Source organism: Rhinopithecus roxellana, chromosome 8, assembly GCF_007565055.1.
Source record: "Rhinopithecus roxellana isolate Shanxi Qingling chromosome 8, ASM756505v1, whole genome shotgun sequence".
Classification (NCBI taxonomy): domain Eukaryota; kingdom Metazoa; phylum Chordata; class Mammalia; order Primates; family Cercopithecidae; genus Rhinopithecus; species Rhinopithecus roxellana.
Window position 1 is genome coordinate 98,713,468 of NC_044556.1, and position 20,528 is coordinate 98,733,995.

The following is a 20,528-nucleotide window of genomic DNA, read 5'->3' on the forward strand; positions in this document are numbered from 1 at the left end:
GCTACTCAGGAGGCTGAGGCAGGAGAATTGCTTAAAGCTGGGAGGCGGAGGTTGCAGTGAGCCGAGATCGCACCACTGCGCTCCAGCCTGGGTGACAGAGCGAGACTCCATCTCAAAAAAATAAATAAAATAAGTAAATTTTAAAAAGTAATAAAACTCTGGAACACAGGCACCTCTTTCAGGAAGTCTGACAATGAAATAGCAGAGAGCCAGGGTGATTAGAGGAGAGGGACGAGAAAATAGCCGGTATAAATATCCACAGAAAATGGATGCAACTCAAACCTGCTGAAAAGCCAATGGAACCATTTGGTTAAGGCGAGACTGCGGATAGAAGACAGGCTGATAGCAACAAATGCCTAAGATGACAGGAAGGAAAAGGGCCAAAGACCCAGTGGAAGGATTACTCTGGCACTGGAGAAGATTCTACTTCTTTACAGTAAAAGGAAGGAAGAAATCTCAGATGGATACTGACATAGGCAGATTTGTCTGATTGCTCTTGAGAAGATATAAATATTCCTACGCGGCAACTGTTATTTTCTCTAAAAAATAAAGGGTAAGGTAATTTGCTTTGAATAAGGGAAGAAAAGGGTGTAATGGACAACTGCCCCTTTCTTTGATATCTATCCTGAATCCCCTTCCAAGTTTAGGGAATTCTTCCATCTTATGAGTGTTGGGGGACACTGAAAAATGCCAGATATTCATCTTCCCAGCCTCCTTGCCACTAACAAGAAGGCACTTGACCTGGTTCCAAAGACCCCAATTCTGATTTCTAAATTGAGAACTTACAACTTAGAGGAGTAGAGCTCACAGAAAACCCTCCTCCACTGCAGGCAGCAGAGACAGCAGGTATACAGTTAGCTATGGCAAGGCCCTGCTGAAGGCACCGTGTGTCCAGTGAACCAGCTCTCTCTGGCCTGCCTGTGGCTGCAGTTGTGGAAGCCACCGAGCCTCCCCCGTTCCTGCCAGTTTTCCAGGTCTGATTCTGCAGCTTTCCTGGCATTATGTAAGCTGCCTACTACCCCCCCTTCCCCACTACCTTTTTTGAATCCCGTTTTGATTCCATCAGCAAAAGCTTCCTTTGCCTACACCAAAAACTCTGACTTATGTCCACAGGTAAAATCAGATTTGAAGAGAATATACAAGGCCTAATGACAAGTGAGAGGCTGCGCTAAGCAAATAAAAATAACAATTGGCACTACTGTGGAGGGGAGCACCAGGAAGTTTTGGGGGTACACCAGAACCAACCTGCCCTTTGTGAGAATTCCTGGGGCAGTGCTAACCCATTTGAGAGTTGACATGAACAAACTACATTAATAAGACTATGGATCTAAAAATCAATTCAAGGAAAAATAACAGAATCTGTTTCTTCATTATAGGAACATGAAGATGAGCCAGAGGAGCATGGGAAGAGGTGAAAATTTTGAGATGGAGTCTCACTTTGATGCCATCTGGAGTGCAGTGGAGCCATCTCGGCTCATTGCAAACTCCGCCTCCCTGGGTTCAAGCTATTCTCCTGCCTCAGCCTCCCGAGTAGCTGGGACCACAGGCGTGCACCCACCCCACCTGGCTAATTTGTGTATTTTTAGTAGAGACGGGTTTTCACCATGTTGGTCAGGCTGGTCTCAAACTCCTGACCTCAAGTAATTCTCCCGCCTCAGTCTCTAAAAGAGTTGGGATTACAGGCATGAGCCGCCACGCCTGGCCAAAGCATTGTTATTTCTTAGTGGTGTGACGACTGACTTAATCGTTGTTTTCATCATCAGGGTAAAAACCCCAACCTGTCTTTGGGGATTACTGTGAGGCTGCTGTTTCTGCTGCTTATGGTGACACCCAGGTTTTAAGCTAGGAGACTGGAAGAATGAAAGATATCAGAAAGGGGAGCCAATTTTAGGGCCAGATGCTATCACCAGTTTAGTTTAACACAGGGTGAAGTTTGGGGATTATGGAAAGGCCCTGCAGGTAGCTAGAGAAGTAGGGACCGGCAGAGATGGGCTTTAGTATGCTAAGGGAGCACAGAAAGAGAAGCAGACGGGCTAACCAGCGACTCTTCAGATAAAACCAAGCATAAGGGTTGGGAGAGAGAAGGAAACATGAAAGAAATAGAGAAGTTATCAGCACAACAGGAAGGGAATTATGAAGTTGACCGCAGTGTGAGGATCAGCTGTGGAGAAAGCCACCCCAACGCAAAGGTGTGAAATTAAAGTGGGGAGTATGGAGGAAAAGAGAAAGGCTGTCTGCAGCTCAGATGAAATCCCTGAACCATCACTGTTGAAAATGGAGTGGACCGCAGTGATTTGAGTATGGCAAAGATCACACACTGAAGTTTAACAGTAAAGAAAGGAAGACACTGGATGAGAGCTGGGTGGAGGAAAAGTCAACAGAGCAAGTGTGAAGAATTCGGCGAGGTCCCAAAGGAGACACAAATAGGTCACAGGGGATATATGTGAAAAAAAGAATAAGGATATCTCTCCTGAAATAGGAAGAAATGGAGAAAGAGATATCTTGAGGAAGGCACTCCATTTTCACACAAAGTAGAAGACAAGATCATCTACTATGAAAGGGAAAGGTGATTTTGGGAACCAAAAGAAAACATTCAAGATTTAGAACTGATACTCAGGAACAATTTGCTATTTGTCAGGAAACCAGCAATGATAAACTCTATCACTAATTTTAGTATCGATTCCTTAAAAATGATTTTCAATATATGAGAAATGTTGGAAAGCAATTAGGGGAGTATGTGAGGGTACAGATGAAATAAGAAAGGAAATGAACTGATATTACTTCTATTCTTTCTACTTTGATTACGTTTGAAATCTCCCAAAACCTTTTTTTTTTAATTTTAAGGAATGCAATGAATTCCTCATCATTCCTATTTCCAAGATCAAAGACATTGCTTGGTAAATAAGAACATAGAAGGCACCTATTTCCCTTACTTCTTAATGACAAATGCCCTTTCCATCTTCATTTTGTTGCATGTAACAGCTCTCAAATAAAAACTATGAAATACTCAAAATTAATGCCAGAGATTTCGGTCTTCTGAATTAATTCAGATCTTGCAAAACATAACTTATGAAGTCAATACATTAGGGCAACTGAGAATCGAAAACAACTATTTAAGTGAAACAAATCCCCCAGCATTGTCAAAATCATTTCTTAGTTTAAAAAAATATTTAAAATGTTCTTTACTTACATAAGAAAAACAATCCCAGAACTTTGGAAGAAATTGAGGGAATTTATGAAGAATCAATATAATAATCCATTCTATAAAATATTTTATGGATGCTTGATTGTTGGTGAAACCAGCCTGGAAAATCCTGTCAATAATTCCATTCAAGAAATTCTGAGAAAAAAAGTTCAGAATTAAACAGTTACAGTTATTCATTTTAATTTAAAAAGTCTCCATTTAAAATAAAATAGCTTAAAGTTTTTATCATGTTATTTACTGAATCTACAACTCTCTTGAGCAAAGACTCTAAAAACTACTGATTAAAATATAATGATGAAGTACCTTCATTCAGTACTTTATAATTTACCTGGACATCAGTTGTATCTATAAGGAAGATTATTCATCACCTGTATTTTTGCAGGGAAAGGAAAAGACTCAGAAAAGCTGAAAAACCTTCCCAAAGTCACATACCTAGTAAGTCGAAGAATTCAGGTTCAAATCAAGATCTCCCAAGATGCCAGGGCTTAAAACTTGCAATAAGGGATGGTCCAGAGACTGAAGTCAGCAGGTGGGAAACAGCATCCCAGAGGGGCAGGTCTCAGGCCACTGAGCCCTCTGTTCAGGCTCCTCGTCCTCCTGCCCTCATGGTCTGTGTGGCCCCACAACTACTGCACTGTTCTCTGGCTAAGACCTTGAGCTCCAAAATGATCCCTCCCCCTTCCACCCTCTCCTCTTCAAAACTGCATTTCTATCTAGGGGACCGAACCTGTATCAGTAGCAGATGAAAGACAATACCTACTTATATAAGCGTATAAAAGTAGTATGCAGGGCTGGGCGCGGTGGCTCACATCTGTAATCCCAGCACTTTGGGAGGCCGAGGATGGACAGATCACCAGGTCAGGAGATGGATCCTGGCTAACACAGTGAAACCCCGTCTCTACTAAAAATACAAAAAATTAGCCCGGCGTGGTGGCGGGTGCCTGCAGGCCCAGCTACTGGGGAGGTTGAGCCAGGAGAATGGCATGAACCCGGGAGGCAGAGCTTGCAGTGAGCTGAGATCCGGCCACTGCACTCCAGCCTGGGCGACAGAGCAAGACTCCGTCTCAAAAAAACAAAAAAAAGTAATAGGTATTATGTACAAAAGAAGAAAAATCTATCTTACAAGAACTTCTACTTGGTAGAAAAAGAGCAGAAGGACTCATTTGAAGCCCTGAGATAGTCAAGTAGAGCATGAATCTTGTAGTCAGGCTTGATTTTGAATTCCACCTCTATCCTTCACCACTAGCTGTGTTACCTCTCACACAGGACATCTGACCTCTCTCAACTGCAGTGCTCTTGGAAGCAAAATGAGAATATGTATGGCCTACTTTGGAAGACTATTATGAAGATTAAACAAAACAGTAAGATATAACAGTTTACAACTCTGAGCCCCATAACAGACTGCTAGGTTTCCTTTTCCTTGCAGGTGTGCATGCTCGGGCATTTCCCCACCCTCTCCAACATTACCCTTCTCTCTAGGAGGCCCTCTCCATTCTAAGAAAAACATGTTCTCAGTAATCTAGTTGAGCATTTCTAAAATGTTTCCTTTTTTAATGCATCCTTATGTTTAATGACATACTTTAAATCAAATAATACAAAAAGACCTATGATGAAAAACAGCAACCTTCCCCACCCCCCACATCCATCAAAACTACTCCCCGGAAGCAATTCTTTTAGCTATTTCCTCTTAAATTATTCCAAATAGTTTTATTTGAATATACTTACATACTTACACTGTTACTGAAATGTTTCTCACAGATATAAGACTTCATAAGATTGTAAAGAAAGAGGCTAGTATATATATATATATATTTTTTTTAATTCTCTCACACATTTAAAAGAAGGTAGGGAGGATAGTAGGAAATTTTAATGTCTGAAGGATGTTTTTTGCATTGAAAAATGTTTTTAAAAACTGCATGAGTCATATACCATCACTTTCTCATAATGATGATCTATTTTCTCAACAGGAATATTAAGCAAAGATGGTCAGAAAAATCAGATTGTCCATTCAACTGTTTCTTGCCTCCTCAGGGAAGAGAAAAGATAACTTTGGATAAGGATACTTTGTTGTAAGAGACTTGGCCTTTACCTTAGCTGGTTTATGTCATCACGCTATTCATGAAGTTAAGGGCAAGGAAACCCACCATGTGAAACATTATTCCCATCCCAAACGATACAATTTGTCTGGTTTCTACAGTACAGATAATCCAAAATAGTAACACTCCAAAATAACGTACCTACAGAAAATTAGGAGTTAAGTATTTGCATTTTCTAATCAAATGGCAAATCAGACTTATTTAAACAGTTAAAATGTCACATTAAAATACCGAAGGGAAAAAATATTAAATGGGGCCATGTAAACCAACTTCTAACTTCTTTCTGCAATACCTAATTGCCTTGGTATTCTCTCTGTTAATAAAAACTTTTGAATAACTTCAATGTGAAGAACTGAAGTATAAATTTTAAACATTATCTTTTTCAATTTTAAAACGCTATATGACAGTTTCTGCAAAGTAGTTCAGTCATGAAATCATATGCTTCAAAGGTACAACTATAATAAAAATCTGATACCTGATCGAGTCTAGGGAAAAGTACAAGCAGAGTCTGCCAGACGCGGTTTTTCACTCTGTGCTGCAGAGAATTCACATAGTAGCGTTTTTTGGACTTGGACACGAATTCATCCTGGAAAGGAGAAGGGAGGGAGTCAATATTAAATTATCCGTTGAACTAGTGATTAACGAAAAAAATCAATGACAACTTGAAATGTAAGAGGCTTAAATTAGGTACAGGGGCTTTTTGTTCCCCCAAAAAGCAGTTAGGAGGATGAGAAAAAGAATTGCACTTTAAAATATTTCAAACATTGACATTTTGGGCTGAATGATTAAGAAAAATAAAAAAAAATTTTTAAATAAAACACTTCAAACCCTGAACTTAGTTGCTTTTGTTTAACTTACGTGTTTTTTTTTTTTTTTTTTTTTTGGTTTTTCTCTTTTTTGAGGTGGAGTCTCACTCTGTTGCCCAGGCTGGAGTGCAATGGCGTGATCTTGGCTCACTGCAACCTCTGCCACCCAGGTTCCAGCAATTCTCCTGCCTCAGCCTCCTGAGTAGCTGGGATTACAGGCACCCGCCACCACGCCCAGCTAACTTTTGTATTTTTAGTAGAGATGGGGTTTCACCATGTTGGCCAGGCTGGCCTCGAGGTCCTGACCTCAGGTGATTCGCCTGCCCCAGCCTCCCAAAGTGCTGGGATTACAGGCATGAGCCATGGCGCCTGGCTATGTGTTTTTAAAATTAGAAGAGGGGCCAAAAAACTGGGAGCTATGGGTTCCAAGGGTGAGAAGAGATTGAGATACTGGACATATATTGCCACATACTACCATGTACCTCACAGGCACATCTCACCTTGTGCCCCCGTGTGATATTCACATTTGGAATACCGGTATCTACAATCTGATGCAAACACCACGAAGAAAGAAGCCACCCCAGTACGAGACAGTGCGAGGCATCTCTAGGCATGATGTGTCTCTAGACACAAGAAAATGGCAGCACTGAGCCTTTCATAGTAGCAGAGAGCTCTCCCTGGCTTTTCATGGCTTGTGCCACCTAAATTCAGCCAGCTGTAAGATTTACTTTTATTACCATAACTATTAGTGCTTTGGCCATAAAGCAAGATGGCACTGAAGGTATATCAACTTACTCAAATGTCGTAAAGGTGAAAAGTCATTCACCACCTCCAAAACCATTTTCACATAATGTAGATGATCCTCTTCTACTTTGTAACTTCTCTGACCTTTCTTCTTCCATAATCTCATTCTCTGCATTTTAGTGTATATAGTTTCATGTCAGTAGCTAAATTAATATAGATTTTAATGACTCCCAATGATGTTTAAAATCTTATAATCTCTATGTAATTTCTGTTAAGAAATTTTCTTCTGATATAGGTGTGTTTAAGTTTCATATACTGCTCAACCTCAATGCAACTAAAAATGGAATCAGTAGGGTGGATCACTCATGCATTCAGGAAAGCATCTTCATGTCAAGAAAGCTGCCCTTAGGACCTCACCAAGTCACCATCCTCAACTGGAAGTTGAGAATTCTAAAATTCCCTTTCAGCTCAAAATCTTCTGTCCTTCTACTTGTTCCACTCAGTGTGCTCCTTTACTCAGAATATCTTTTCTCTATTCGTCTTTTTAACTCGTGGCCGGGTACTACTGAAGAAATTAAAAGTCACCAGCCACAACCGACTTCATTAAAAATATGTATTCCACACAATGGAGTACTATTCAGCCATAAAAAAGAATGAGATCCTGTCATCTGCAACAACATGGATGGAACTGGAGGTCATTATGTTCAGTGAAATAAGCCAGGCACAAAAAGACAAACTTTGCATGTTTTCACTTATTTGTGGCAGCTAAAAAATAAAACAATTGAATTCATGAAGACAGAAAATAGAACGATGGTTGCCACAGAGGCTGGGGGGGTAGTGGTGGTAGGGGGAAGGTGTGGGGATGGCTAATGAGTATAAAAATATACTTAGAATGAATAAGATCTAGTATTTGATAGTACAACAGGGTGACTACAGTCTACAGTAAGTTATTGTACATTTTAAAATAACTAAGAGTATAACTGGATTGTTTGTAACATAAAGGATAAATGCTTGAGGTGACAGATACCTCATTTACTTGATGTAATTATTACATACTGTATACCTATATCAAAATATCTCATATAACCTATAAATATATACACCTATTATAGATCCACAAAAATTAAAAATTTAAAAATATGCATTCCAGCTGTTTCTGGGCCTTCATGATTGCTAGACCAGTAGTTCTTAAACTGTATCAGCTCCAGAATCACAAGGACTCATTAAAACAGAGTGCTGGGCACCACCCCCGGAGCTTCTGATTCAGTAGACTGGGGCAGAGCCTAGGAATATGCATTTCTAACAAGTTCCCCTGAGGCTGATCCAGAGACCACACTTTAAGAATTACTGTGCTAGACAAGCATTTTGCTTTTTCAAGTCTGTTTTCCAAAGCAGCTGCACTGTTTTGTATTCCTATTAGCAACGCATGAGGATTCCAGTTTTGCTACATCCTCACCAATGCTCATCATTTTTAGTTTGTTTTCTTAACAGCCATCCCAGTGGGTATGAGTGGATAGTATTTTGCCTGTGTGATTATTGCTGGCCTCTCCCTAACTGTCATTTTTCTCTCTCTACTGGATCGAAATTTCCTTCAACATAGAAACATGCTCTAATTATCTCCCATCTCTAAAAAGCCCCCTCTTTAACTCCAGGTTCCGCTCCAGGAACAACTCCTTTTATTCCCTTCATACCCTTTCTAGGGTAAACTCCTAAGACAGTCCATACTCACTGTCTCCACTCGTTCAACTCCCATTTTCTTCTGAACCGGTTCTATTAGGTTCTCATCCCAGCAGTTCACTGAAATGCCTTTGTGGAGGTGACCGAGACAGCTGAAACCAATGGCCAGCCTGTGGCCTCCTCGTCCTCCATGCCGCACCTCCTTTCCTCACTTGGTCTCCGGACAGTGTCCCCTCCTGGTATCCTCATTAATTCATCCAGAGCTCAGCCCAAATGTCACCTGATTAGACCTTCCTGACCTTTTTAGACCTGTTTTTTTCTGAATTTTGTTTCTTTTTTTAGAGAGGCAGTCTCACTCACTGTGTTGCCCAGGCTGGTTTCAAACCACTGACCTCAAGCAATCCTCCTGCCTCGGCCTCCCAAAGTGCTAGAATTACAAGCATGAGCCACCATGCCTAGCCCTGACCCACTACATAAATAGTTAAACACATAACATGTATTTTTGTTATGATAGAATTCCCATACCCAGCTCCCATCACTTTAAACTCTACTCATCTTTTAGAAAACCAGTAACATACTATTTCCTCTGGGACATCTTCCTTGACTCCAATGCTACAGAAAGGGAATTGTTGCATAAAAACTATTTCCAAGGTTTTATATAATAAAGCTGACGTGCTATACCTTCAGAAAAATAGAAGTACGATGAACACTCCTGTTTTAACAGAGGGACTGATATGAGTTCGGTAGTCATCCATATGTCCACACCAAGGTCAGAAAGGTAACTGTATCTGTCATTTAACATACATGGGGAACAGAGCACCATGCTCAACTCTTCCCCTTCCTATTTAACTTGTCCCCAGATTTATTAAACTTGTTCTTCAGACACTATAATGTTCATTTAGAAATGATTTAGCAGGCTCAAAAACAACCTAGCTGGATTGTTTTTATCTGAATAAATAAGGAATTTTCATCAATCTTAGACAAACATCACACACCCAGATCTAGAAATAACAATACATTACAATGGAAGCAAATCCTGGGGTAATCTTTCACAGGTTCTCAAATCACCGCAATCAATTCCTAACATTTGAGGCCATTTTCTCAGTTTTTACTTTTTCATTCCATTTCTTACAGAAAGCAACGTATGAATATAGCACTGAAAACATAACTGGGGCCAAACACAGTAGCTCACACCTCTAATCCCAGCACTTTGGAAGGCCAAGGCAAGATGATCACTTGAGGCCAGGAGTTCGAGACCAGCCTGGCCAATATGGTGAAACCCTGTCTCTACTAAAAATACAAAAATTAGGCCAGGTGCGTGGCTCATGCCTGTAATCCCAGCACTTTGGGAGGCCAAGGCGGGTGGATCACCTGAGGTTGGGAGTTCGAGACCAGCCTGACCAACATGGAGAAGCCCCGTCCCTACTAAAAATACAAAATTAGCTGTGCGTGGTGGCGCATGCCTGTAATCCCAGCTACTCGGGAGGCTGAGGCAGGAGAATCACTTGAACCCGGGAGGCAGAGGTTGCCATGGGCCGAGATCCTGCCTTTGCACTCCAGCCTGGAAGACAGAGCAAGACTCTGTCTCAAAAAAAAGAAAAAACAAACAAAAAACATAACCGGGTTTGACTGGCACTGGAAAATACAGAGTAAAGTACAGATGGTACAGGAAAAACACTACCATTATTGTTCTCTAAAACCAAACTTGAGTTGGACAATTACTAACCAAGATATTTTTTTCTTTTTTCTTTTTGTAGAGACAAGGTCTCACTATGTTGCCCCAGGTGGTCGCAAACTCGTGGCCTCAAGCAATTCTGCTGCCTCGGCCTCCCAAAGTGCTAGGATTACAGGCGTGAGCCACAGTGTGACCTAATCAAGACTGAATTAAAAATACAGAACATAAACTTTGTGTTTTCTCCTGACAAAAGGTATGTAGAAGTACATATTCTAGCAACACAAAGAGCAAATGTTGACCTCCGATTGTTAAAAACAAAGATAATTTAAAGTAAAATACACTTACTTTATCTAATAGCTTGATTGCAAGATCTTCCATAAACAACTTATGGGACATATTGGAGCCATCTAATAAACACAGGAATTTGATGGCACAAATTCTCACATAATGGTCTTCTCTCTTAGTACTAAAAAAAGTAAATGATAAATTATGTTAATACATTTTGAAAACAGAAAGATAACATCAAATATTAGTTTCAAATATCATAACATGATGAAAACCTCTCCAAAGTTTTCTAAAGTTAAGTAGGTCCATACTTAATGGCAATACTTTTTAATTTAGAATAGATAACAGAAGATAACAAATGAATGTATTACAAGAAGGGTCTATACAGAAAGTATGAATGAGCACAAATCCATCCAGATTTCTGGAGAATCAATGCACATGCTGCTGAACCTCGCTCAACAGTACCTTATCTGTGGACAAAACAGATCACAGCTCATGAGCCTGTCCCTGAAAGAGGACCACAGATACCTCCATTCACTCAGGGGCATGAATACGCATCAAACACGTCAAGGCCTGTCTCTACCACGCACTATCAGCGCACATTCTCCAACTGAGGGGCAAACTCGGGAAGCACTGTGCGCTCTCCACGCCCGGCATTTTCAGTAGCCAAATGTGGAAAGATAAATGAAGTGAAACCGTTAGTATGTTCACATTCCATGATAGTTGTTATAATGTGAATAAATATTTTAATTTAACAACAAAGCAACTGTCTAGTAGAAATCACAATAAAATTATTTGGCAACCACCAACTAGAAAAAGTCACTTTTATTGCCACACCAAGCCAGCCAAGAAAAAACAACTAAAAACAATGAAAAAAATGTATATATTTAATGAGGAGTGACAGATGATTTAAAACGTAGTTAGGACTTTCAGAATAATAAATACTTTATAACTAAATATTATAACAATTTGATGTCCTAAACTCTAAAATTAGACTGAATGATACAATGCTATTTTAATCTTCTTTATAAACACACATACACATTTTTGAAAGCCATGTGAAAAAGCTACTTGACAAGCTCCAAAAAAATTAATTCAGTGGTTAGATAAAAATAGTCTTATCCCAGAAATCAAAACTTTAGGGCCTATCCCCACACTTATCGAGTTGCACACATTAACTATGTACAGCTTTTTACATGTTAATCAAACCTCAATAAAGAGTTTTTAAAAAACCAAAAAATTTTAGTCTGTTCCAAGAGTAATTCTATTTTGTGTGTAACTTGTTAAGCGGTGAATTTTAATTTCATATTAAACTTTACGCCAAAAAAAGGACTGGAGAATAAAGTGTCTATGCTGATGATCATCCCATCCCCGCAGAAGAAAGACAGGGGCTTTAAGCTCTCCACAGTCATTTCCTTGTTTATGCTGGACTCTGCACTAAACACTTTTAAAGTTTTATCAAATTCTAGTGAATACTGAAAGATGTAAAGGCAATATATTAGCAAGGGACTATAATTTCTATCATAATTTTGAAGGCTCATCCCATCTTATTAATACATTAGATGTCACTAGCAACATTTATTAAATTTAGCAAATAGAGAATGTTTGTCATATGACGTTAAATTTTTAATATCTCATTTATGTGAAGACAGAGAAAATCCACCATACTTACTTTTCCATAACAGTATTTGCCGCACAGTCATGTCCAAGGTTTTCTATGAAGGTCTGTACATCCTGAACAAGTCTTTCCATAAAAAACATTTGATAAAGAACAACAGGTTTTAAATAGAAAAAAAATTAAATCCCCAAGGTTAAAGTTAACGAATAATTTATATTCTTCTAATTGAAAGACTCAAAACAAAGACATAATTCTATCCCCAAGTAGGCACTTAATATAAGTTATGACCAGCTGAAATAATCGCATCTTTTACCTTTGATCACGCCTAAACACAGTTCCAAATATACAAGCCTCAAGGATAAGTTCGCTATAATTTTTAGCACTTGATAAAGATCCTTGGGACACATTTGAAGCAGACACTATCCAAGACTGACAGCAGTAACTTATCAGTGTATTGAAGACTCCAGTCTTTATAGCAGACATTTCAATTATCTTGTACATAATCTGGAATAAAATACAATGGTCATTTTATCCTTTGATTTAGTTTAAAAAAAAAATCAGTGCTGCTAAAAACTGTTACTTAATGTCAACATAATCAGAATAGTCTAACAACTGTTAAATTCATTACTGTTAGAATAACTTTGCAAGATGATCAATAATCAGCGTGCTATTTCATCTCTTGATAATAAAAATAAATAAAACTTTACTGATAGTGATATTCAAACTCTTCAAGAGAAACAACTGCCCAAAGCAGTAGAATCAAAGGGGAAAAACACCTCACCCACACACATTCAGCTTCCTTTGTTTGCATTTTGCCAGTGGCCTTCCTTGGGCTGAGGCAGCAAAGACCAGCGTCTCTAAGTGTGTACTGTGGGGCAGAAAAGGATCAAGAAAGGCAGCACAGGGCTACAGAGAAATAACGGAATCTGACTCTCCCCGTTCCCCTGGGGATCAGGAGCTACACTGGAATTCCACCTTGATATGTTCCTATCTCAGTGGCTGCAAATGAAAATACCTCCATAAACCAGCAAGACCTTTTGATAAGCATTACAGTCAGAAAAATATTTCTCTACACACACACACACACACACACACACACACACACACACACAAATAAAAAAAAAAAAACCTGAGCCAAAGTGCAATGACAAATGGCGCCTGACATTTGCCTTCAAGTGTCCGGGTGAAATGAGACTGATTGTGGAAAGAGCATGCCAACTCCTACTCAACTCAGCAATCAATTACATTGTCATGGAGGAATGACCGGTGTTGCTAGATTATCTCATTTTCCAAGAAATCCAGTTTTTCATACAGATTTCCCAACTCTCTCTTTTTTTTTTTTTTGAGACGGAGTCTTGCTCAATTGCCCAGGATGGAGTGCAGTGGCGTGATCTCACCTCACTGCAACCTCCACCTCCTGGGTTCAAGCAATTCTTCTGCCTCAACCTCCTGAGTAGCTGGGATTACAGGCATGCACCACCACACCTGGCTAATTTTTGTATTTTTAGTAGAGACAGGGTTTCGCCATGTTGGCCAGGCTGGTCTCGAACTCCTGACCTCAGGTGATCCGCCCGCCTCAGCCTCTCAAAGTGGTGGGATCACAGGCATGAGCCACCGTGCCTGGCCAGATTTCCCAACAATTAAATGTTGCCAGGTAATCAAAATTTTAAACACTGTATGAACCAAACAAATTGTTTCTGAGGCAGATGTGGCTCCAGGCTACCGTTCTGTACCTTCTCTTCTACATCTGTCAGATATTCTCATTCTTACTCTTGATATTTAAGAAGGTTCAAAAATATTTTTGACTGAAGGAATAAAGAACCACAAATCTGAGAATATAACTCTCATGTTCCTCATGTGCTGAAGCTCATACACGTGAAAAGAAAAGCAAAAAGAAAAGAAAGGTAGTTACCTCTTTTATTTTGAAATATGCCTGGCCTTTGATTTTGGCAGCAATGGTAAGAATTTTGTTATCAAAAACAAACTGAACAAAAGCTTTTAAATTAGGCCAGAATATCAGCTGAGTGTTGCTTAAAGAAGATATAATTTTCCAAGCCATGTCAAAAGACTCTATGCAGAGTGATTCAGAGGAGGTCAGAAGCTGGTAGGAAAAAAAAAAAATACATAGTTATTTTAGAAACTTTGATCGCCACTCCTATAGTTCCTCTTCAATTCATGTTTCACTCTATGTTACCTTGGGAACCAACACTTTCAAGCAATGGAACACTGGTAAAACTTGATCAGAAGAAAGAACGGTGAGGGCTTCTAGTGCAGACTGCAAAGTCCTGATTGGCCTCTGAACGGCAGGCAGAAGCGGTTCCAGAATTTCACTCCCTGTGCTTGGTATAAGGGTGTGATATTTTTTCAACAGGAAAGAGAGGCACACCCATTGATCATGAATATATTGTGCAACTATTTTTCCCCATCCTTGGGAAGATGACGATTCTTCTAAAACACTGAAATAAAAAATAAAGTTACTAGGCCATACTTCCCCAACTTGCATGTCTTTTGCATGTAGCACACTATCCTTCTAAAGGGGGGGTATACAGATATAAATGGTCATTATCAAACACACTACCTACCAATAACTAAGGAAACCACATAAACCTTAATTTTCTAACTCCTCTGAAAGTAGGCACTTTTGCTCATGTTAAATGATTCAGAGAAAACTAGATGCAGAAAAGTCAGCAAGTCTCCAGCAACAGAAATGAATAACTCCAGTAACAGTTACACTACACTTTCATCCTGAATGGGGCTTCAGCTCCAAAATTCTGTAACTATATAAGCAATGTTGGGCAATCATGAACCCCCGATGACAACAGAAATGGATTTTTTAAGCCTTAATTTTCCCTGTACCTGGTACACTCCGAGGGGTGAGCATAACTGCTCTGCTCCTCTGCGTGGGGCTTCTGCAGTGTCTGATTGAGCTGAAGAGAGGAAAGGAAGCTTTCCAGGGGCCCAGCATGGAGAGAGTCCAGCTGCAGCTCAGGCTTCTGGTCTATGGCCTCACACACCATGGCCAAGGCAGCCATACTCACTACTCTCTGAATCTGACTTCCAAGTGTTGGCTCCTGAAAAGGAAATGTGACCATGTTTTATTTAATATGCGCAAGTCTTAATCAGTAAGGACCTCAGTTGCCAGTCTATGGAAAGCTCAGGCTCTCCTTTTTCCTCTTCCTGCCTGCTCCTGAATATCAGGAGAAATAAAAGGAAATCCAACACACATCATTCACTTCCACTACTTCTCTATAGATTGGCAGTGAACAATTTTAAAGTAGCAATAAGAACTCAGCAATTTAGATTAAGACAACAATGGGATCTTTTCATGTGGTAAACAGGTAACTGGAACTGGTACATGACAGATTTGCTGCGTACAGAACCCAAAGCTGTGTGTAAGTCCTTCTCGACCTTTCTCCTACTCGCATACACGTCTGCATGCAGCATTCCTATGGGTGAGCCTTATTTTAACTGTCTGCTGAAACAAGTTAAAAAAAATATAAAAGACTCCAGGTTACAAATAATTCCTTCAATCAGCTGCACACTACTTTTGGAGAAGTCACCCAGCCCAGCAGTTAAGAGCTGGACTCAGGAACCACAAAGCCCAGGTCTGAATCCTAGCTCTGTGCTACTACCAGTATGAGTGTAGACATACTACACCTTAGTTTTCTCATCTGTAAAATGGGGACAGAAAAGAATCTGCTTCATGGGGTTACTGTGAAGATTACGCAAATGGGTTACTGCATGTAAAACACTTAGAACTCTACATGTAGGAAAGGAGGGTAGCCAAGACAACCTGGTCTATACTTAAAGAGAAAATCAACAATCTCTCACCAAGCTAGGAGTGCACGCAAGAAGTCAGACACAGAAAACAGCAGCACTGAGAGACTACAGCAGTTCTCTCAAATACTGCCAGCCAGTAATGTCTGTATCAGAAAGGAAATTTCTGCTTATTCCATACCCCTCCCTCACTCTCCAAAAATAAATCAACCATCTCTACAGAAAAATTTTACGTATCAACACTGCCAACATATGAAATAGAATTTAGGGTTACCATTGGGCCAACTATGGTCCCCACTAACCTTAATGTAATTCAGTGAATTACTAAAGGAAGCCGATTTTTAAGAATAAGAGTTACTGTGGCATGGTTCATGGTTTGGTTGTATATTTAGATATACAATGTTCTTTCACAACACTAACAGACTAATAGGTACCAGACAGGATGCTGAAATATTAATCATCTTCCTTATCATTTCCTCCTAGAATAAAATAAAATTATTAAAGCAATCGAGTACCTTCTTTGTTTTTCTTCGTAGCCTGGACTAGTTAGACTGATTGAGTTCAACTTATTAAACACTCACCACATGTTAAGTGAAAATGGCTTTTACTGAGGCCTTTCTATCTGCCAGGTACGGTTCTAAAGATTTAACATGTATGAATCTTCTTTAATTCCCACATCAGCTCTATAATCCCCATGTTGCAGGTGCAGTAAATGAGACACAGAGGGGTTAAATAATGTCGGTCACACAATTAGCAAAAATGAAGCCAGAATTCAAACCCAGCAACTCTAACTCCAAAGCCTGTGCTCTTCATTGCTAAGCCTTATTGTGCTATGTTCAAGAAATACCTTGACCAGGCGTGGTGGCTCACGCCTGTAATCCCAGCACTTTGGGAGGCCGAGGCAGGTGGACCACCTAGGTCAGGAGTTTGAGACCAGCCTGGCCAAAATGGTAAAACTCCATCTCTACTAAAAATAAAAAAATCAGCCAGGCAGGCACCTATAATCACAGCTACTCGGGAGGCTGAGGCAGGAGAATTGCTTGAACCCAGGGGGCCGAGGCTGCAGTGAGCCAGTGGCACCACCGCACTCCAGTCTTGGCAAAAGAGCGAAACTCCATCTCCAAAAAACAAAACAAAACAAAAAAAATGCCTTGAGACCAGGCACAGTGGCTCACACCTACAATCCCAGAACTTCAGGAGGCTGAGGCGGACAGATCGCTTGAGGTCAGAAGTTCGAGACCACCCTGGCCAACATGGCAAAACCCCATCTCTATTAAAAATACAAAAATTAGCCGGGCATGGTGGCACATGCCTATAGGCCCAGCTACTCGGGAGGTTGAGATAGAATTGCTTGAACCCAGGAGGCTGAGACTGCAGTGAGCCAAGATCACACCACTGCACTCAGTCTGGGTGACAGAGAGAGACTCTGTCTCAAAAAAAAAAAAAAAAAGGAAAAGATATATATGCATACATTACTCCAAAAACAAGAAAGATGGAAATACACACTATAAATGAGGCATAAAGAGCAACGGGAAGATGAAAGAGAGTGAGATACTAATCGATGAAGACCGCTAAGAGAAAAGAGATTCCAGCTGGTCCATAAAAGGGGGGACGAGATGCTGACAAGCATATGCTGGAGGAGAGGGCACCCATTCTCATGGAGGGACCAGACTAAATGACAGCCTCCAGGAGGAAGACAGGACACATGCTTGTGATTTGTAAAGCTCTAAATAGCCTAAAGTGGCTGCAAAGTCATGGCACTGTGGGAAGGAGGGGGAAAGGCAGTGGACAGTGGACAGCTAGGCTGAAAAATGAGGTACGACACCAAGCATGGAGGGCAATAATGTCAGACTACAAAATGTCCTTTACTGGACACGTTTGGGCAAAAGACCTAGTACAGGTGAAATGTCTGTTATCTAAATGATTTTAAGATCGATGCCTCTTATATGTTTAGTATTATATTAACAGCATCACCTGTAATCCCAGTACTTTGGGAGGCCAAGGTAGGTGGATCACGAGGTCAGGAGTTCGAGACCAGCCTGGTTAACATGGTAAAACCCGTCTCTACTAAAAAATACAAAAATTAGCCAGCCGTGGTGGCACGCACCTGTAATCCCAGCTACTCAGGAGGCTGAGGCAGGAGAATCACTTGAACCCAGGAGGTGGAGGTTGCAGTGAGCCAAGATGGTGCCATGGCACCCCAGCCTGGGTGACAGAGTGAGACTCCATCTCAAAAAAAAAAAAAAAGAGTATCAATCTTAACCACATCTTATCACCAGAGGGTACTATTTTAAAACTGAATTTTAGCTGGGCGCGGTGGCTCAAGCCTGTAATCCCAGCACTTTGGGAGGCCGAGACGGGCGGATCACGAGGTCAGGAGATCGAGACCATCCTGGCTAATACGGTGAAACCCCGTCTCTACTAAAAAATACGAAAAAATAGCCGGGCGATGAGGCGGGCGCCTGTAGTCCCAGCTACTCGGGAGGCTGAGGCAGGAGAATGGCGTGAACCCGGGAGGCGGAGCTTGCAGTGAGCTGAGAGCCGGCCACTGCACTCCAGCCTGGGCGGCAGAGCAAGACTCCGTCTCAAAAAAAAAAAAAAAAAAAAAAAAAAAAAAAAAACTGAATTTTAGCTAATGCTTTGTATGGTATCAAAATAGTGTATAAGAACTGAATATGTATTCCCTGTACGCCTTATTCAAGAACTGCAAACCTGGAATCAAAGAGGCTTACCTGTGCACTGTCCATCTCTTGAAGATGCTGAATGGACGCATTTTTCAAAAGAGAAATAACTCTCCAAATAGGGTTACCTCTTTTCCACCCAACCTTCAAATGCAGATTTATAAGCTCGGTTAACACCATCAGGTATAAACGGCAACGGTCCAGATCTGAAACCTAAGACAAGGATTAAAACACTTACGGGTACAAGCAAGATTCACGATTCTCACAAAACCACAAGCCTTCAGGCAGGAAGTTTACTTAAAAGACCACAACAACTACACTGATGAGAAAATAAGTTCTTTTCTCCAAGCAGCCTTCCATAACCTCCCATGCAGAGCTAAGGACTTCCTTCTCTGTGCTTACACAGTGACTGTGCATTCAGCACAATTACGGTGCATTTCACAATTAAGTCATCTGTCTCCCCACCTATGAGGGAGACCTTAGATAGCAGAAATTACCGTCTACCAATTCTTACGTCCCAGGGCTAGTACATCATAAATAGTAATGATAACGGTTATAGCAATGACTACTTCCATTGTTTACAAAAATCACTTCTCACAAAAAAGATCACTGTCCCACTTTCATAAGACAACTAAGTTTCAGGGAAGTTAAACAACTTGCCCAATAGCTCAGAGCCAGTAAGAGGGACAGCATTAAATGCAAATTTTTTGACTCATAAACCCAGAAAAAAATGGGTTCAGCTCTACTATGCACTAGCCCTGTGACATAGGACAAGTCATTTAACTCTTCATTACTAAGCCTTATTGTGTTAAGGTCTCATAATCCAGGTGGGGAGATGGATGACTCAATTGTGAAATGTGCCGTAATTGTGCTGAATGCACAGTCATTGCCTAACCTTGTCCTTGTCCATAATATAGAGATAGTAATATTTATCCATCACAGGGTTTCTGAAGGTATCAATGGGAGAAACTATTACTATATTAATATATTATTACTATACCAGAAGAGGCCTCCTATGGCACATAGAAAGCACACAGGAAGTAATTTGATCAATTTTTACTGAGCAACCACTGGATGCCTAGCACTTTGCCAGGTGCTAGGATACAGTGCAGGCAGAAGGTAACAATTACAAGACTGAACAAAAGGGCAAGAGTGAGGGATGAAGGTACCAGGGAGGGTTCCTAAGTTTTTGGCTTAAGAAACTGGCGGGATGGTGGGACATTCACTGCGACAGTGACCTGGAGAACCTCCTGTAGGAATGATGATGAGGGGGTCAGTTTTGAACACTGTGAGAAATTCGACTGACACCATCAGAGAGCAAGCGACTGAGGGTGTTAAGCTCAGAAGGGTGGTCTGAGGTGGAGACAGAGATTTGAGGGTCCCTGGCAGAACTGAAGCTGGGGATGTAGATGAGATCATCAAGTGACAGGGGAGAGAAAGAGAAAAGAAGGGGACAGGGCCAAGCTTTAAAGAGCTCTGGCTTCAAAGGTTAGGAAGCAGAGAATGGACATTCAAAGAAGAAATGGAAATAATGGCCAGAAAGATGCAGGGGCTGGGGTAAGGAGAAGCATGAGAGAACGACATCATAGAAGTTAAACAGCGTTTCAAGCGGGAGGTGGTCAGCAGTGTCCACTGGAACAAAATAATCAAGAAAAATACAGTTTGGAAAGTATCCATTAAGTTTATGACAAAGAGTCACTGACAACTTTTGCGAGAGTCATTTCTGTGTTGTAACAAAGATAAAAGCCAAATTAGAATTAAATTGGGTCTGCTTAAAGAGAAGGACATAGGGTGCTAGAAGGGAACATGAAATTGAGAGAGGGTTCTTTTAAAATGAGGGACCCTTGGCTGGGCGCGGTGGCTCACACCTGTAATCCCAGCACTTTGGGAGGTCAAGGTAGGCAGATCACCTGAGGTCAGGGGTTCAAGACCAGCCTGACCAACATAGTGAAACTCCATCTCTA

The 20,528-nt window shown here is 40.7% G+C and overlaps 1 protein-coding gene across 4 annotated transcripts in view; it reads right to left on the bottom strand.

Annotated features, from left to right (window-relative positions):
* The window catches only part of TARBP1 (TAR (HIV-1) RNA binding protein 1), an 84,388-nt gene that overhangs the window by 22,776 nt on the left and 41,084 nt on the right, over positions 1–20,528 (bottom strand). For all 4 annotated transcript variants that reach the window (XR_004058825.1, XM_030936172.1, XM_030936173.1 and 1 more), the window contains exons 14-22: positions 18,616–18,777; positions 14,963–15,177; positions 14,301–14,562; positions 14,019–14,207; positions 12,420–12,610; positions 12,161–12,232; positions 10,549–10,669; positions 5,777–5,887; positions 3,191–3,340 (exon numbers count right to left, since the gene is read on the bottom strand). Coding sequence is in view for 3 of the 4 variants with exons in the window: in XM_030936172.1 (XP_030792032.1) it covers positions 3,191–3,340; positions 5,777–5,887; positions 10,549–10,669; positions 12,161–12,232; positions 12,420–12,610; positions 14,019–14,207; positions 14,301–14,562; positions 14,963–15,177; positions 18,616–18,777 (1,473 nt within the window). In the remaining variant the exon portion in view is untranslated. The remainder of the gene's footprint in view (positions 1–3,190; positions 3,341–5,776; positions 5,888–10,548; positions 10,670–12,160; positions 12,233–12,419; positions 12,611–14,018; positions 14,208–14,300; positions 14,563–14,962; positions 15,178–18,615; positions 18,778–20,528) is intronic.